At 49.0% G+C, this 16,518-nt stretch overlaps 1 protein-coding gene across 7 annotated transcripts in view; it reads right to left on the reverse strand.

Moving 5' to 3' along the window:
• Nucleotides 1–1,286: 1,286 nt before the first annotated feature.
• The window catches only part of NPRL3 (NPR3 like, GATOR1 complex subunit), a 41,644-nt gene continuing 26,412 nt past the window's right edge, over nt 1,287–16,518 (reverse strand). For 6 of the 7 annotated variants that reach the window (XM_032125822.1, XM_032125820.1, XM_032125821.1 and 3 more), the window contains 4 exons: nt 16,142–16,271; nt 8,335–8,524; nt 6,983–7,175; nt 1,577–2,020 (listed from right to left, as the gene is read on the reverse strand). In XM_032125822.1, coding sequence (XP_031981713.1) covers nt 1,855–2,020; nt 6,983–7,175; nt 8,335–8,524; nt 16,142–16,271 — 679 coding nt within the window. In that variant the 3' untranslated portion in view covers nt 1,577–1,854. Of the gene's footprint in view, nt 2,021–6,982; nt 7,176–8,334; nt 8,525–16,141; nt 16,272–16,518 lie in introns of all 7 variants that reach the window. The other variant, XM_032125819.1, reaches the window with a different exon arrangement.

Below are 16,518 nucleotides of genomic sequence, written 5' to 3' on the forward strand. Positions count from 1 at the left end.
CACCTTTCCTTTGAGCAGAGACCCCTTCCAACCTCTACCTATCTGTAAGGTCCAGCTCAGAGAACAAGAATGGGTTTTGTTCATTTTCCCAGCTGCATTTGAAACCAGTTCAGAACTTACCACTGTGTGAACCCCCACACAATGAAAGCACTGGTGCAGAAGCCTGACTTGAGGTACAGAGGGGAAGAACGTCCAGGATTCAGGGCAGGACCTGCAGGACCGCAGCCACACTGGGTGGGTGACAGGGACACACCTCCCACCTCCACCCCCACCTTAAGGTTTCATACAATAAAAGGGCTCAAGTTTTAAAAACTCTTGTCCCCATCCCATGAAAGAATTTGGTTTGGCCCCTTCTGAGCAGTCTTTTTTCTGATTGCAGTAGCTCACCTTGATGCTCAGGTGCTGGGGCTGGTTGAGACAGGGTCTACAGGGGTGTTGATCTGATTTTTAGGTTAGATACCGTTTTTTCCTCTTCTCTACCATCCCTGTTGCAGCTGCAGGGCCAGACTTGCTGAAGGAACCCTGAGTCATGGAGTAGCTCCCCCAGCACTTGACTGCTGGAAGGTAAGGCAGCTAAAGCTCCCAGTTTCACCCAGTTTGTGTGGGCAAGTGAAGCTGCTCCTGAGAGCTTGGAGCTCTGGGAAAAGCTCCAGGTGTTGTGCATGGTGTAAGGGAAGGACTTCAGAGGGAGCCTGACAACCTTTTAACAAACCTGTAGAAGCTACACCACTATGGAGGTAAAGTTCCCCCTCCCTTCCCCAGGTATGCAGCACAGAGCAGTGAGCAGCTGTGGGGGACAGTGGCCTCACACAGGCAGGGGTGAGCTGGCACAAGCTCCTGCTGTCCCCAAGCCCTGGCATGTCCCAGGGCTGTCACCTCTTGTTCTGGCCCTGGCATGGCTGGAGGAGCAGTCCCAAACCAGAGCAGGAAATACAGTCCTGTATCTCGTTTTCCTGCTGGATAGCTTTACCCCAGGCCAGGGTCCCTGTCTGGTTCCCTGCAGGCACAGCCATGCTTGTGGGAGGGAGAGTGGAGGGGCGAAACAAGCCCTGGGGGACAAGCCCGAGTGCCCTTACCCCCAGCCTCTGGGTGGAACGTGTCCCTGCACCTGCAGCTTGGCCAGTGCCTTTCAGTCCTGCTCAACAACCAAGCTCCCACCCCCAGGCAAAAACTGGGAAACATGAAAACCCAGGAACACAGAGGCTGCGTGGTGGCAGTCCCTGCTCCAACAGACACTTGGGAATAAGGATATTGGAACAAGGAAAGAAGGAGCTGTGACACAGTGACTGAGTCATTCATTCATGATTTCATGTTTACTTGTGATACTTTTGTCTTCCCACCTCTGTCCTCGCTGCTGCTGCGAGATCAAACAGAATCCTTCAGTGGCCAGGGTCATTTCCCTACGAGCCAGGCCAGCTCCCCTGTGCCCTGGAGCAAGGCCATGCGTGCTGTGCCATGGGGACAGGTCTCATGGCTGAGTGTCCCAGCAGTCGTGCTGGAGAGCAGAGGAGGCACTCTCGAGGCACCAGCATCCCCCCCAAAGGTGACATTCTGCCAGCAGCACCGCAGCAGAACCCTCTTATCCCACTCTCACGATTCCTGGGGAGCACCAGGGCCAAGGAAGGGCTGTGAATGTAGCAGGGTAAGAATCCAGGCTGAGCAAGCACATGCTGTCCTGCAGCAGCCCCTGGAGCTTCGGGGAGCAGCTGGGACATCGAGGCACGGACAGGGACAACCTGCTGCGTGTCACGTGGCAAGAAGGAACTGAAACCACCTCCTTCAGTTTTTAGGCATCCTTTAGACTCCCAGCATGGAGAGTACGGCAAGCTGCCTCCCTCCTCTGTGCCAGCAGAGTCACTTCAGGAGAGACTGGAACACAGAAATGACGGGGTCCTCGTGGCTGGTGACCACCAGCACACTGCGGAACTTGTCAAACAGCATCAGGAGCTGGGAGCGCCGCATGTTCTCATTGTACATGATCTCCTCCAGGTGGTGCCGGCCTCGGAAGTAGTGCAGCAGCCTGCAGGGAACAGAGCAAGGCAGCACGTGGGCCAAAAGCAGCTCAAGCTCATACTGCCACCCCCAAGGTCTCCTCCCCCATGGGATTCAAATCAGAATGTTGTTTGGGTTATGTCCCTCATTTGCATGAAAAGGGAATTAAATCATGCCTAGCACAGAAATCCTCTGGAAAAGGATGGGAGTTGCCCACTGTGGGGCTTTGCCAAGGTCCTCCTTGGATCAAGAGGTTTCCCAGCATTTCCCAAGATTGTAAATTTTCAACTTAGTTATAATTCCAGAAAGTGAAGAAACATAAGTGCCAACGAGCCTTGAGAAGTCAGGACATGGCAGATTTATTCCATGTTCTCTTAGCTGGGCCTAAACTGCCCTTTGTCACAGCTCTGCATCAGGGGCTTGGGTACCTGCGCTGCCTTTTAGAATTAAGAGCAATTTTCCCTCACAGCAGCACAAGGGGCTTTGTAACTACAGGTCCTGCACTCAGGGTTTGGGCAGCTTGGGTTGGGTGGAGCAGTCACAACAGGCTGATGGAAATTTTGGTGGTAGGCACCACAGAGAAGCTGCAGGAGTTACAAACCCCCTGAAGCCTATGCTCAAACCATGCTGGCTTCTTAAATTCCCTATTCTCTTTAGACAAAGACAACACTGATACCCCTTTGCTGGCCACCACCATGCTACAGCCATCAGAAAACCTTAGCCCTGCACAGTCAGTCACAGCAGGGTCCACGACAAACAGCACAAGTCCCCGATGGCTGAGGGCCCCTCCCCAGAGTTCCCTCTGAGCCATAATGCCAAGCCAGCCCCACAGATGAAGCCTGAGTTTCCTGCTCAGTCTCTCACTTGTCTCGACACCCTCCCAAATGTCACAGCCATGCTGCACGTGTGACTCAAATGCTCCCACCCATGAAGGCCCAAAGGCCAGAGTCTCTTCCCAGCTCCACAGCCAGCTGTGCCTCCACGTGTGTTCCACATCACACTCTGTGCTCCAGCAGCCTTTGCTCATGTTCCATTACCCATCTGCAGCTTCGTGCCAACTGACTGTAAAAATGAGTGGAGATGACATGATCTGTTTTCCAATCCATTCATACAGCCCCCATGCAGGAACAGCCCTCAAAATATATCCACTATCCACTGGAGCACTCCTGCCTGTTTTGGAGGATGGAGTGGCTCGTGCTTTCCCTGCAGGACCAACGCCTGCCTGGCTGCCTCCTGCTGGGCACTCCCGTCACCCACCACCCTCACGGGTGACTGCAAAGGAGTCACTGTGCAACAAGAGCCCCTCCATCACACCCCCATTACACTGTGCAGAGGAGTTTTCACCTCTAGCCCAGTACCACGTGTGTTTCTCTGCTTCCCAATTTGCCACGTCCCTCCTCTCCCCCACGAGCTGTCTGTGGGCTCAGAGCAGGATCCTCACTGGCAGCCTGTAGCTGGGCAGCCCCAGCTCACTGCCAACTCCCTCCTGCTGTTCCTCTGCCAGCTCTCAAACTGGCACCAGTATGGAGAACATAACTGCTGCCTCTGTACCTGCAGCACAAACAAACAACAGAGACAAGCTCCAGTCTTTCCCGTATCTGGGCTATGCCTTTTGCACTGTCTCCCACTGGGTATTGACACGAGGCTCGCTGGCAACCTCCCCAGGGCCAATGGCAACCGTGTGCACTGAGAAGTGGCCACTCACAGGGTAAGTTCAGTTCTTGGGTGTGTCAAAGCCAGACTGTTCCCTCAAGTATGAACAGAAACATTTGTATCTTACAACTCATATCACAGTTCACAAGGTGGTTTTGGGGATTCCTTCCCCTGTGCCAGTCTCATGTGCCCATGTGCTCATACCCTGGCTCAGCTCTCGTTCCGTGCAAATAGTATGACCTGGCTTTCCACGGCAGCACAGACTGAGCAGTTTGCCAATAAATAAATCCATCTTATATTCAGAAAGAGTCTGGATTTGTAACTGGTCAAGACTAAATACTTTCCACTCCAATAAAAGCTAGAGAGGCTATTAAAGAATATCACAAAAATGCCAGCTGGAAGACACCCCCAAAGTCTAGCCCAGCATTCTGCTCCAGCAGGACTATTGCTAATGCTGTAGAGCTTTTTCAAACCCTTCAGAGATGGAGATCCATCCACATGCTTGGGCAATCTGTCCTGGGCTGCACACCCTCCCAGGGAGGGGTTTTCCCAAAAGTCCAAGTAGAATCTACAAAGCTGTCCTTGGGGCTTCACAGCTCCAGAGAAGGTGAGCACTGCCTTCACCTTTTTGGGCAGTGAACATTTCTGGGACACAATCAGCATGATGGCACTTCTTGGGGCAGTGACACTGTGTTTGAGTCCCTCTGAAGCTGCACAGGTGTGTCTGTTGACAGATGTGCACATCCAGATGCAGTGATGGAAGATCATTGCTTTCCATAGCTCATCACTGTTTTCCCCTCCTCAAGTTGCAAGAGCTGGCCCTCTAACAGCACTGGAGTGTTCCTATGCACTAAAAAGAAAAGAATTCTCCCAGACTAGCAATTCCAATATAATTAGCTTATTTCTGGCCAAGGAGATGTCCCTGCCACAGCACTGCTTGAAACCAGAGCAGAACTGTCCACAGCTCAGTGCTGCCAATGAGCATCCCTCCGTGGAGTGAAGGATCTCACCTCCCAGTCTCAGAGCAAGACAAACCCTGAGAGCAACTCAGGGCTTGGGAGAGAAGCCATGAGTGAAGCCTCCAACTTCTTCAGGCTTCAAAAGCACTGCTTAATGTGCAGTGAGGAAGGCTTGGTGCACATTACTGAGGATCTAGATCAAAAACAACTTGTGTCCCTCCCAAGCTTACTCCTGGAAGGACATGCCAACCCTCCTTCAGTTGCACCTTAGGAAAGAACTTGGATTTAAATTCTCATTGGATGTTTTGAGGGTTAATGCAGCCAATGCTGGAGCCAAGCTTTAGTCATTCCTTACTTCCCCTTAAGGTTTCTGCCTTCAAACATGGGCTGTGCACAGCCTGGACAGGCACCAGCGCTCTGTGCTGTCCAAGTAACAAGGGACAGGCACTCAGAGGCACCAGCACAGAAAAATGTGCCAGGCTGAGCTTTATTGCTGTGCTGGAAATAGCCCATCCCTCTGTGTGTACACACAGCACCCTGGGAAGGGCAAATACCACAGGATATTTAGGGCACCAGTTGTGCATTTATAGCACTTGGCTCTGGAGGCAGCTATGAGAGCAGAGCTGTTGGCCAGGGCACAGCCCCCCCCAGGCTGCTGCTCCTACGGCAAAGGAAGGAGGGGCTGGAGCAGTACCTGCATGAGGGTACCCAGGGAGGTCAGCTCCTTCAGGCAGCTTCACCATGGTTTTTTCCCTTTCATTGAGAGCAACAGATTTACTCACTCATCTCTGATGGTTATGGCACAAAAAGAGAGAAAATACACCACAACCTACAAGTTGTGGTGTCTCATACAACCAGCAGTAACTAAGAGGGTCTGGCATGAACATTCCTACGTGCGCACGGCAGTGTCTGCCCACAGGACCCATCTGTTTATTGTATATTTATTGTTTAATCTGTTTATTCCTCTCTGTTGCCTCAGAGCACTCTGCACTTGTCAATTCAATCTGTAGCAGACTGGAAATTCAAACCTGATAAGGCCTGGGGATTTGCAAAAGAACCCAGGGCAGGAGCAAACTGCAAAATAAACATCACTCAGCTTCACAAAGAAATCAGTCATTTTTTGCATCTGCAGTTCAAAAGCTTCCAAATGGGCTGTTTTACCCCACTGAGGGTACTGAGAGGGGAGCAGTCATGACATCCTTTCCTCACAGATTCTCTAAGAATCTGCATCGTCACTGAACTGGTCCAAGGAGTTCCCCACAACTTCTGTCTTAAGCTATTAAATATCATTTTGGTTTTACTTTCCTTCCTCACTGGTTTTGCAATGACTTAGCTGGTAATAAAGAAAAAAAACACTTCAGAGTTCTCAAGTGGCCAATGTTGCCTCCCAGTCAGAGCATATTCTCTGAAGAGTTGCAGAAGACAGAGACAAATAATTCAGAGAGCAATAACTACCCACAAGCTTTGAGAGCGCTGTCAAAGTCCCTGAGCTGTACTCTGCCACAGACAATGAAAGTATTTTCCTCCTATTACAGTTTCCCTAGGCTAGCTGACTGTATCCATCCTAGGGCAAGAACCAGCTTTTCAGGGGATTACCAACTGAATCCAGAATATGGGACAGCTGCAGTCCTTGCCCCAGGTGGTTTTCTGCTCCACAAGTATGAAAACCAGTGAAAGTTGCATTCCAGTGATGCCACTGTGTTTTGAAATCCTTAGGAAGAAAAAGTCTTCCCCCGCCCTCCCTTCTTCCCAGATGGCTGCTTAGGAAGTCATTCTGCTTTTTAGCACGTGCAGAACCACATCGTGCCTGCTTTTGTGGTGTGCAAATTTCTAACAACAAAATGTGTGCTACTGATCCCACATCCTAATGCCTTTAGCTTAACTAACCTAAGCAGTGAGCTCTCATCACTGCCAAACACACCTTGGGACACTCACAGGCTGGTCTGTAAAAGTATTCAGGCTGGCTCTGTGTCTCTTATTTCCACGGAGTTTACAAACCATCAAATTAAGGAGAGCTGGCCTGAAAATACCAATGGACACAAAATGGCAGCATCAGTATCACTGGGTCTCTGCCTTGCCTGCTTAGAACAGTTTTTTAGGCTGTGCAGTTTTGTGTCTGCCATGTGTGCACACAGCAAAACTGGCAGGCAAACAGTGAGTCCAACTCCCTGATGCTCCTTCACACAACCAGGACTCTTTTGTTACCAACTGGTGGTGTGCCACAAATATTAGTTTGTATTACAGATGAAATACAGGAACAAACCCCGAAGAATTTCTCCTCCAAATCCCCAGGCTAACAGGATTTGCTCAGACTCCACACCAAGCCTTCCATAAAGCAGGAAGGAGAAGAAACAATGACTGCATGCTGCCCTGCTCACCTCGCAAACATGCGGAGATCTTCTGGATTCTGGGCAGCTGGGACATTCAGGATGGCTTCCCGCTCATGTTCCAACAGGCTTGCCAGGAGATTCTCCGTCATCCTCTTATTTAGGGGTGAGTCCCCACCAGGTATCAGCTCAGCACTGGAATTATCCATGCTAGGGCTTGTCAGAGTCATGTCATCACTACTGGCTATCGGGGCAAGAGAGAGACATACATTACACACAAAAGCTTTATATTCCTCAGCATAAGGATGCAAAGTTTATCAATTCAGTGCAGCAATTCTGTGCAGCCTTTCCAACTAATCCCTTTTCTCTGGAGAGCAGAGAAGGTGGGTCTCCAAGTGCTCCATGAATCTGCAATTAGTCATATGACAACACAGCGCTTTTCTCAATGGGAAATTCAAATGTTTCAACAAAGTCATCCATTTGTGTGGAAAACTGTACTTCTGGAGACTATAAACAGTCCATAAAAAACATTTGGAAAGAGAATTCCCAGACAGCTGTGCTGGAATACCATGAAGTGGTAACATGAAAAGCCTAACAGCACAGAAGGTGGGAGCAGACAAAGAGGCCAAGAAGCAATATCCTCTTGTGAGGGAGAGCCAGAATAAGCAGATCACAGACTGATCTGACTCACGTTCCAAGATTTCTGCCCTAATTCATTACTCCTGTAAAAGCTCAAAGTTGTACAGAGAATCTCTCCCCATATCCAAGCCCAGCAGAGTTCTGAGAAGGCTGCTCAGAACAGCACAGGCAGGACAGTTTGGTGATTTCAGCACCATATCTGACTCATCCTCTCAGAAGAATGCTTTCCTGGAATCACCCTGAAGAATGGCACTGGGGAGATTAAAGAAATCAGGATACATAAACAGAAATCAGTCATTTGTGAGAACAAAGCCAGCTCTGTGTCTCCTCGGGTGGCTCTAATGGTTCTACAGCCCACAGAAATCAGTGGTGCTTGAACAAATTCTCACATTTTCTTTCTGTCCTGAAAACCAAAATCTGGGCAGTAATAGCAATGCAGCCAGAGGAACATAGGGGATACTTCTGAGTGCAGCAAGGGAGGAGGAAGATACTTTAAAAAAGAAAGAAGTACCTCTCATAAAAATCTTTTACATGACCACATGAGAATTTGGCAAATTACAAAGCATTACTTCTTTCTAAAAAGAAGTCTAATAGCCCCTAGGACTTTCACCAGTGCCTAGTTCTAAATTTACGAAAGGCTGGACCTAATTAGCAAGTACTCCAACAAGAGGAGATGTCTCATTACCAAGGCCTGATGGCCCTTGGCAGCACTAAGGGAAGCTCTAGAAGTGAGGTGAGAACAGCAGAGAAAAGCATGCTCATACTTGGAGAGCCAAAGCTGAGAGCATTGGGGGTGCTCAAACTTCGTCCCCCAACCCTGGCAGTGAAGGGCATGTCCTCATCCTGGGCTCGGAACTCTTCCTCATTTGGGGGCACCATCAGGCACACGTAGGTGTGGAGCTGGATCAGGAGCCGGTGCTGGAGCATCCATATCACCATCTGGATAAGCTGGGTCTGCAGGGGGAGAAATGAGGGGTTAAACACCTGGGAAATGAGATACAGGAGGAAAACAACACACAAAGGGTACACCTGGTGAGTAACGAGTCACATGGAAAAATGCTTCTCGACCCACACAAGAGTTTATCCCTGTTCCAATCACAAAAAGGTGACCAGGCACAAACCTTCATCACACCCAGAGCCTCTGTGGGTGCTTAGGCTGCAGTGGAGCCTTTAGTGATCCACATCTTTATGCAACACTGACCAGCACAGCCTCGAAGGAACCTGCCCTGCCCCAGCTCCAAACCAGTTTGCTGGTTTCTACACAAGGGCCACTAAAATGTATCACAGAAGGCTTAATCCCAGATGGTCAGATTGAAGCCCAGGCACCTCTAGAGAGCCAGAGAGAGGGCAGGGTGATGGGGCAGAGCTAAAGCAACCAGGAGAGGTGGCCAGGAATAGGAGCCCTTTGCTGTCAGATGAGAAACTGCTGATTAGCCATGGGAGACGCTCTGGAGATCAGAGCCTGACAGGGCTGGGCAATACAGAAGCAGGAGGAGCAGCAGCAGGAAGCCCTGGCAAGGGTCAGCAGCCTGAGCTGCCAAGGAGTCCCCTCTCAATGCAGAGTCACTATCCCTCTTTTCACCATCCCTCTGCTATATAGGGCCAAGCTAATAAAGGCACCTGGGTTTTCAGGCAGGCAAGAGACTCAAAAGCAATGAGATGTATTAAACATGCCCAACACCTGCTGGAGACCTGCACCATGGGCAGAGCCAGGGGCAACGTTTGCAGGGTCTTGGCATGGTCTGTTTTCACAAGTCTGGGAGGAGCCTTCAAAATGTATCATTGTGTCTTGATTTCTGCATAAAAAGCCTTTTCATATCACTGCAGGCAACTCTCATAGCAAAAGGCTCAGAACACAGTCACTGACAAGGCTGTTTGGGGACTTCATAGCAACCAACACTGTTTTGGTGAGACAAACACATGCAGCATGAGCTCAGACTCAAAAGGAAGCTCACTCTGCTGCGTTAATCATCAGGGTAACAGGCCAAATCACAATAAAAGCCCCAAACCCAAGTTCATCAGCCCACATAATTTTCCTTTTTCCATAAATCTTGTAATTCTCAGTTCCTCCTCTGCTATCAAATCACAAAAGAAACCTCTTCTGTTTGCAGACAGACCCACACCCTGTCTTTTCAGGGATTACCACTTCTGGGGGCTCAGCGGATTTTAATCTTAAAACATATTATCTGGGATCGCCTTCAAACATCTATTTTTTGGAAAAGCCATAATTCATTTTACATGTTTAACAGAAAATCTACAGAAGAGGAAGGTTGGCAAAAGACACCAAAGACCTAATGCTTTGCTAACATCTGAAGGCAGCCTGGAAGAGCGAGGTTTACTCCAGTGATTACGTTGCTGAAATCCTTCCTTCCAGACGCAGGCCTGGATGGAAAGATGGCTCATTAATTTTACTTACATTTCCAACCTGTTGGCACACAGTGACGTCTGATTAGCAAATGAAAGAGGTCTGCACGTTTCAGAGCACAAAACAACCCTGGAAAAATCCAAGGAGACAGGAAGACAGGCTCTACCAGACCTACAGAAGCAGTGGGTTGGGCCTGATCCAGACCAGCCTCCCCTGGTCACTCTGGTGGTTCCATGAATTACAGAAATAGCCAATTTCTTTTGCTGCAGCTCCATGTGCATGGAGAGTCTCATCCGACCCCCTCTAATCCTGCATGTGCACCATCACCTCCACACCCTCGTGGAAATACCTAGAAAGCCACCCTGAGCCAGAAGCTATGGCCCAGTGGAACAAGAAGCCAGGCAGCAGAGGTGTTACAGCTTTACAGCCAAAACCTTGTGCAACCAGCCCCTGTCAAACACCTTTGTGCCGTCTCTGGGTGGGAGAGCTGGAGATCTGTGACTAATCTGAGAACTAGAGGAAACTCATCTTCCATCCTGAAGTAAGCTTGATCATCCCTAGACCACAGAGACTGATGATCCCTGACATTTTTCTGTACTAAGACAAACTTCAGCAGGAATCTGGTACTTCTTAAAACCCAGTCCTAGAAAAAGCCCAAGTGCTGCAGCATCCTGCAGTGGCCCCTGCCCGTGATGAACTTTGTGCCACCACTGCAAGTGCCTCACACCATTCCCACTTCTTCCAGGTTTAGACCCATTTCTTACCAAAAGAAGTGTGGAAGTGCAGAACTGTTTTCCCAGATCAGGTCTAGCAAGGGCTTTGCTAACACATGCTGCTGCCTGCCCTTCTGGACACGAGCACTGCGTTTCTCTTCGCTGTCCATCTGCTCCTCCCAAGCTCCGATGGAGCTCACACAGGGCTGCAGTAGCAGAGGCTGCCCTGCACCATCAGTGCTGTGCTGGCTGGAACTGCTGCACCTCCCCCAGGGGTGCACGGTTATCTCTGGGCCTGCTCTCAGGGCACTTCATTAGAGCTTGGCTCCTTGCTGAAGCCAAAAGGGCTGGGAGCAGCTTCCCAGGCAAGGATATACTTCATCCCAGGACTGCTTGCCTCAGTCATCCTCTGGCACAGCAGGAATCCAGAGCCAGGATTTTTTGGCTGAAACAGCAGGATTGTGATGGAAATATAAAGTGAAACATTTTCTGTTGCTTAATTTAACTACCAATTCAATCTAAATTTCATCCATATTCCTTTCATGCTTCCTGTCTGCCCGTGCTGCCTCTTTCCAGCCTTCTCTGAGGGGGTCCTGTCTGCTGCAGCAGCCACATCTGGCTTGTTCCTGCTGGCACAGAACAGCCCAGGGCCATTCCCAGAGCAGTGACAGAGTGTTGTCGAGCAAGGCACTGGTACAATGCCCTGCTTTGTGTTCACTGGCACAAGCAGAGATGCTGCACTGGCTTCCAAAACCATGGCACTGCGCATCAGCCCAGCTGGGCACTTCAGGATGGCCAGAGATCAGCCCCAAGTCTTGGAGGGACAAGATCCAGCATTCCTTATTCTCTGGGGCCATTTGTAAAACTCTTGAGAAATGTGTTACATTTCCTGCAAGGATTCTTTAAGGCTGTTTTCTTTCCCAGGCCTAAAAAGTTAAGGATAACTGGGAGTAGCAACAGGTTCAGGAAAGGGAAGGGAAAACAGCAGCCTAGAAGCAGTCAATCCTAGCTTGTTTCTCACTACGTGAGGAGACAGTTAAAACACAGCTTGTTTTGCCTACTGAAGCACACAAGCCCCCTTTCTCCAACCTGGATTATCCAGTTATTTGACACAAACCCTCTTCAAGGTCTGACTTGAGAACTGAGGGCTGCCTTGGCTCAGGATGATGACGCCTTCAAAGCCACTGGGGCGCAGGGATGTTTGCTGAAATGTATTACCTTTCTTTAGCATTCAAACCACGCTGTTTCATGGAAAACAGATCAGCTATTAAAACTTCTCCCTGTTTTACAGGAAACAGACTCTGAAAACTCCTACTGATGTAGGATGAAACATTTACTGTCTAATGTTGCCATTTTAATCACAAGGTGACAGCTCTGAATTCTCAGCTTCACCATTCCCTCCATTCAGGCCTAACATGACATACTCCTTTAACTTACTGTGCTAAACCCCTGATTTCATACCCAGCCCAACTGAATATAAATGCATCTTAATCCTACTTCCCTACCTCTGCCAACAAAAGCTCCCGTGGCTCCTAATGCCTTCCAGCGGAGCAGCCCCATGTGCAGCGTGGCTCCCTGAAGACACAGCTGCCCATTCAGGGTGTGCAGGCAGCTCCCCTCCCACTCCATCCCCTGACACATTTTCCTGCCTCATTTTCCATGAGCCCTGCACAAAGCTCGGCACGTTTTCTGCAGGCACAAGGCAGAGGCCTCATCTCCCTGTGCCTGACTCCCAGCAGGATGGCCCAGACTGACTAAAACAAAAGTGAAAAGTTAAACAGATTTGTTCAGCAGCAGCTGTCCTGCTTTCCCATCTGTTTTTCTGGGTTTTTTTTTCCTGCAGTTATCCATATCCCATCAAGGGAGAATTAGAGAACCACAATAATAATGATAATGTGCATTATGATAAAGGGGATGCAGGAAGAAAATGGGATGTCTAATTCACCTAGGAACACTCCTTACAGGTGGGAAGATCCCTCCTGCTAGTCCATGTTTGTTCAAGGCAGGGCAGAGTGATGTTACAGCTTCTGAAGCAGATGAACTAGCTGAGGTCACAGTGCAGAGGAGGGGAAGGTAGCTGGGTAAAGAAATTTGATGCTGGACAAAGAAATCCTTATCCTGAAAAGCAGGCCAAAGCCTTGCCCTGCACCAGCAGCAGTGCCTGGTACAGATCCTGCCAGTCAACACGTGCTGACCTGAAGACTTTGGGTCACCAAGTGCTCCTATGCTTTCCCCGGAGGTTTGGAAGGCATGTGCACCCCACTGAGCAATCCCAGAGCTCCACCCCAGGTGTGCTCTGCACTCAGAGCAAGGCTGTGCCACTCAGAGGAGGAAAGCACAGGGACACGAGCCAACAGCCACAGGCAGCAGAACAGGGACAGCTTCTTTGGGGTCAGAGTAGAGGGGATACAAACTGCTTCTTTTCCAGTGAAAACACCAAAAGGCAAGATGAGTTCCCTTCTGTATGAGCTCCCCACCCCTTGGCTGCATCCTGGTGAGATCCAGGACAAACCCAGGCACTGCAGCAAGTCCTGGTGACATTACAAGGCACAATGGGGCTAAGAGACTACTCACTGTGAAATGGAGAGAACAGCTTCTGCTTCCCTCACCCCCCACAGCTGCACAAGCTGTGCAGAAATCACCTCCCTCTGCGCCAGCCCTGGAGCTCACTAGATCTCCCCAAGTGAATTCCACCTGCTAACCTGGCAGAAAACTTGTGCAGCTGAAACAAGTTGAATGAATGGAGTCAGGCAGGACAGGAGCCAGAGCTCTAGGAATGGGAGGAGGGAAGGGAGGAAGGCTCGTGTGTGCACACACCTGGGAGTGGGAAAGAAAAGCAGGGCCTCGGCTCAACACCACCAAGACCTCTTTAGGTCAGCTGAGCTGAGGGCATGGGCTCATCCTCACCCTGCTGCAACACTGCTGTCCCAGGAAAGCCAGGGAATCCAAGGGAAACACAGAGAAAGGGAAGCAGCAGGGAGCACCACAGGGATACGAAAACCTTCTCAACTGACAGATACACACTGCCCAGGGTTCCACTGCAATACACTGCTCCTCATCACAGGCAAGACAAGAGATCAAGATGACACAATCAGGACTTTCAGTCTCTGGCACAGGGCACGGCTGAGAGCACTGGCAGGGCAGGCACGCACCACTCACTTGACACCTCCTACCTACTTGACAGGCAGACAGCAAAAGCAGAACACAGCCATGCACTCCCAAGGCAGTCTTGTCCTTGCTCAGGTTGTTCATATGTCCTACCAGCCCAAAAATACCACAGCACACCAGGTATAAAAATGACTGTCACATTTTTTTCATCTACCCAAAGGAATAGAGGAATTCCACTCGTGCAATGGTAATTGAACAAAAATAACTTTGTCCCCTTTCAAATCAAGCAATATTTTTGTATAAAAACAGGAAGGGCTCTAAGAGCTCTCCTGTTTCCTATCGTGGGCTTTATTAATGCCTTCTGTATTCTTTACCCATCCAGAAGCACATGCCAAACGCAGGGAGCCAATCCCATGCTTAAGAGAAGAATCAGATGGGATGGATGCCATGGATGCCATGAGGCCACAAGAGCTTCTGCAGAAGATCCAGCCTCTCCCACAGTACTGACCCTCCAGCACACTGACCTTCAGGAGAACAGACAGTGCCCTCAGCCTGATGAAAAGCACGAGGTAACCTTTAAAGCTAAAATACCTCACATCCCCTCCTGTGTACACAAAGAACAAAACTACACAGAAAGTCCCACCTTTGCTAATTTTTTTCAAAGGCAAAGCGAGTACATTTTGACAATATTTACAGTTCAGAGTACAACATCTTTTATCACAGCACAGCGGAACAAAAACCCACCCACATTTCATTAGATTAATTGCTGTATTGATTAGATCTCTGTTAATTACAACTGGAGCCTGACCACTTCAGGGCAGGGATTGGAGTCACGTCTCTTAAAAGATTAAAAAAACAAAAAATAATACAAGAAGTCCTACATAGGTAAATCAAAGTAGAAGAAAATGTACTGATATGAAAATACATAAAAACTCTCTTCAATCTAAACTCCCCCAAGAACTGTCACACTTTGCTTTATCAAAAAGCCACAGCTTTTCACAGCATCATCCTTCATCTTCCAATAAGGCTGAAAGGATGATGAAAGCAAGCTGTGCTGCTGACCCTTAGGACCCCAGCACAGACAGGTGAGCAGCAGAGGGAAGGTACACACTCTAAAAAAACACTTTAGCACTCCATCAGCTCTGGCAAGCATTTATTGCACCCTTCTTTCAAGGCATAACCGCAGTAGTAAGTGGCAGACTTTTATTTGTGTATTTTAAACAAAAGTAGGACATCTGAGAACAACCAGAACTATTGAAGGAGAAGTACTGAGGCAAGTAATTAATTTTAAAAGAATTACTGAGAATGTCTCCTGAAGCTACTGCAGCTAGAATAAAATTAATGCTATGGCTTCAGCTTCAATTTTCAGGACACTTACTTGTCTGTAACTACAGTGGAGTCCTGCTCTTTCCCTGCCTCCCAAGGTGGCAGCTGACCAGTACATGCTACTGGGATTAGACCTACATCATTACTTATCTTTATCTCTGATCATCATCTCTCCCAACCTGTAATTACAACCAATTCTTCCCTCACAGCTGTGCTTGAGTGCAGAGGTGATGGCAATCTTCTCTGTATCTGAGCAGGGGCTCAATCCGTGGAGCCACCAAGGCACCCAAGTCTGAAGGCCAGAAACAAACACCACAAGAAACCAGCCAAAGAACTCTGCCTATGCTTGCTTTGGCTCACTGAGCCACGTTCAGAGGTCCAGGCTCCTCCATCTGGGAACAGAAGAGTGTCAGCCAGGACACTTCACATTATTGAGCTCCTTCTTGTGTTCCACCAGTTCCCAGAAATGCCACAAGCCATGATCGATGCCTAAGCAAAACAGCTCACAAATCCCAAATCCATATTTTATTAACCCAGATCTGAATACTAAAAAGCTAATGCAGTGACACACGGACTTCTGCTCACCCCATGCTGAGTCTATTTCCTCCAACAGCCTTTAAACAATTCCAGTTTTACAGCAAAACCAAGTGTACAGACAGATTGCTTTTAAAAATAGATTGTGAACTTGAAGCAGATGGAATAAAATAAAATCGAATGTGATTGTGAGGAATCCACAAAATTGATTCACCCCTACCAATTCATGACAGTTTGCAACAGACCAAATGGAGTTTCAGTTTTCCCTACTACATCACTCCATGAAAAGAAACACTCTAATATTTCTTTCAGGACTCTGCTTTGCCAGCACAGAGCACCCTCTCACTTTGAACATCCCCACAGCTTTTCGGCACGAGGACACGAAACAACAAATCATAAGGCTGGAAACATAGTAATTGGGAACTTGTAAATGTGCAACAGCAGGTTCCTGACCAAGTGCTCCAGAAGCAGCACCATCCCTTGTTATCAGGAGAACAAGGAGCTGTTGGACAGTGCCCAGCTCACCTCCTGCACAGGCGGTGCCAGCGGGTTCTTGAACTCGGAGAGTGACACCGGGAGGGAGAACTTGGCCAGCATCGAGGGCAGGTTGTGACCCCGGAACTGACAGGAGAAGGCGTCTGCCAGGGGAGAGTAACTGCAGGAGAGAGGCAAAGGCACAGATCAGCTCTGTAGTGCTGGTCAGGTTAACTTTTATCCATTTAAGCATTGCAGAAGTGCCAATTCCCAAATGTAATACTCCTTGTGATCTAGAAAACCCCTAAGGATAGTTGATGGCATGTTGTGTCCTGCAGAAGCCAGCCAGAAGCTCATGCACTTTCACCTCAGCCTTACGTTCAGCTCCAGCCCTTTATTCAAGGTGTGGAGGGAATCCAGAGGAGAAA

Source organism: Corvus moneduloides, chromosome 16 (assembly GCF_009650955.1).
Source record: "Corvus moneduloides isolate bCorMon1 chromosome 16, bCorMon1.pri, whole genome shotgun sequence".
NCBI lineage: Eukaryota > Metazoa > Chordata > Aves > Passeriformes > Corvidae > Corvus > Corvus moneduloides.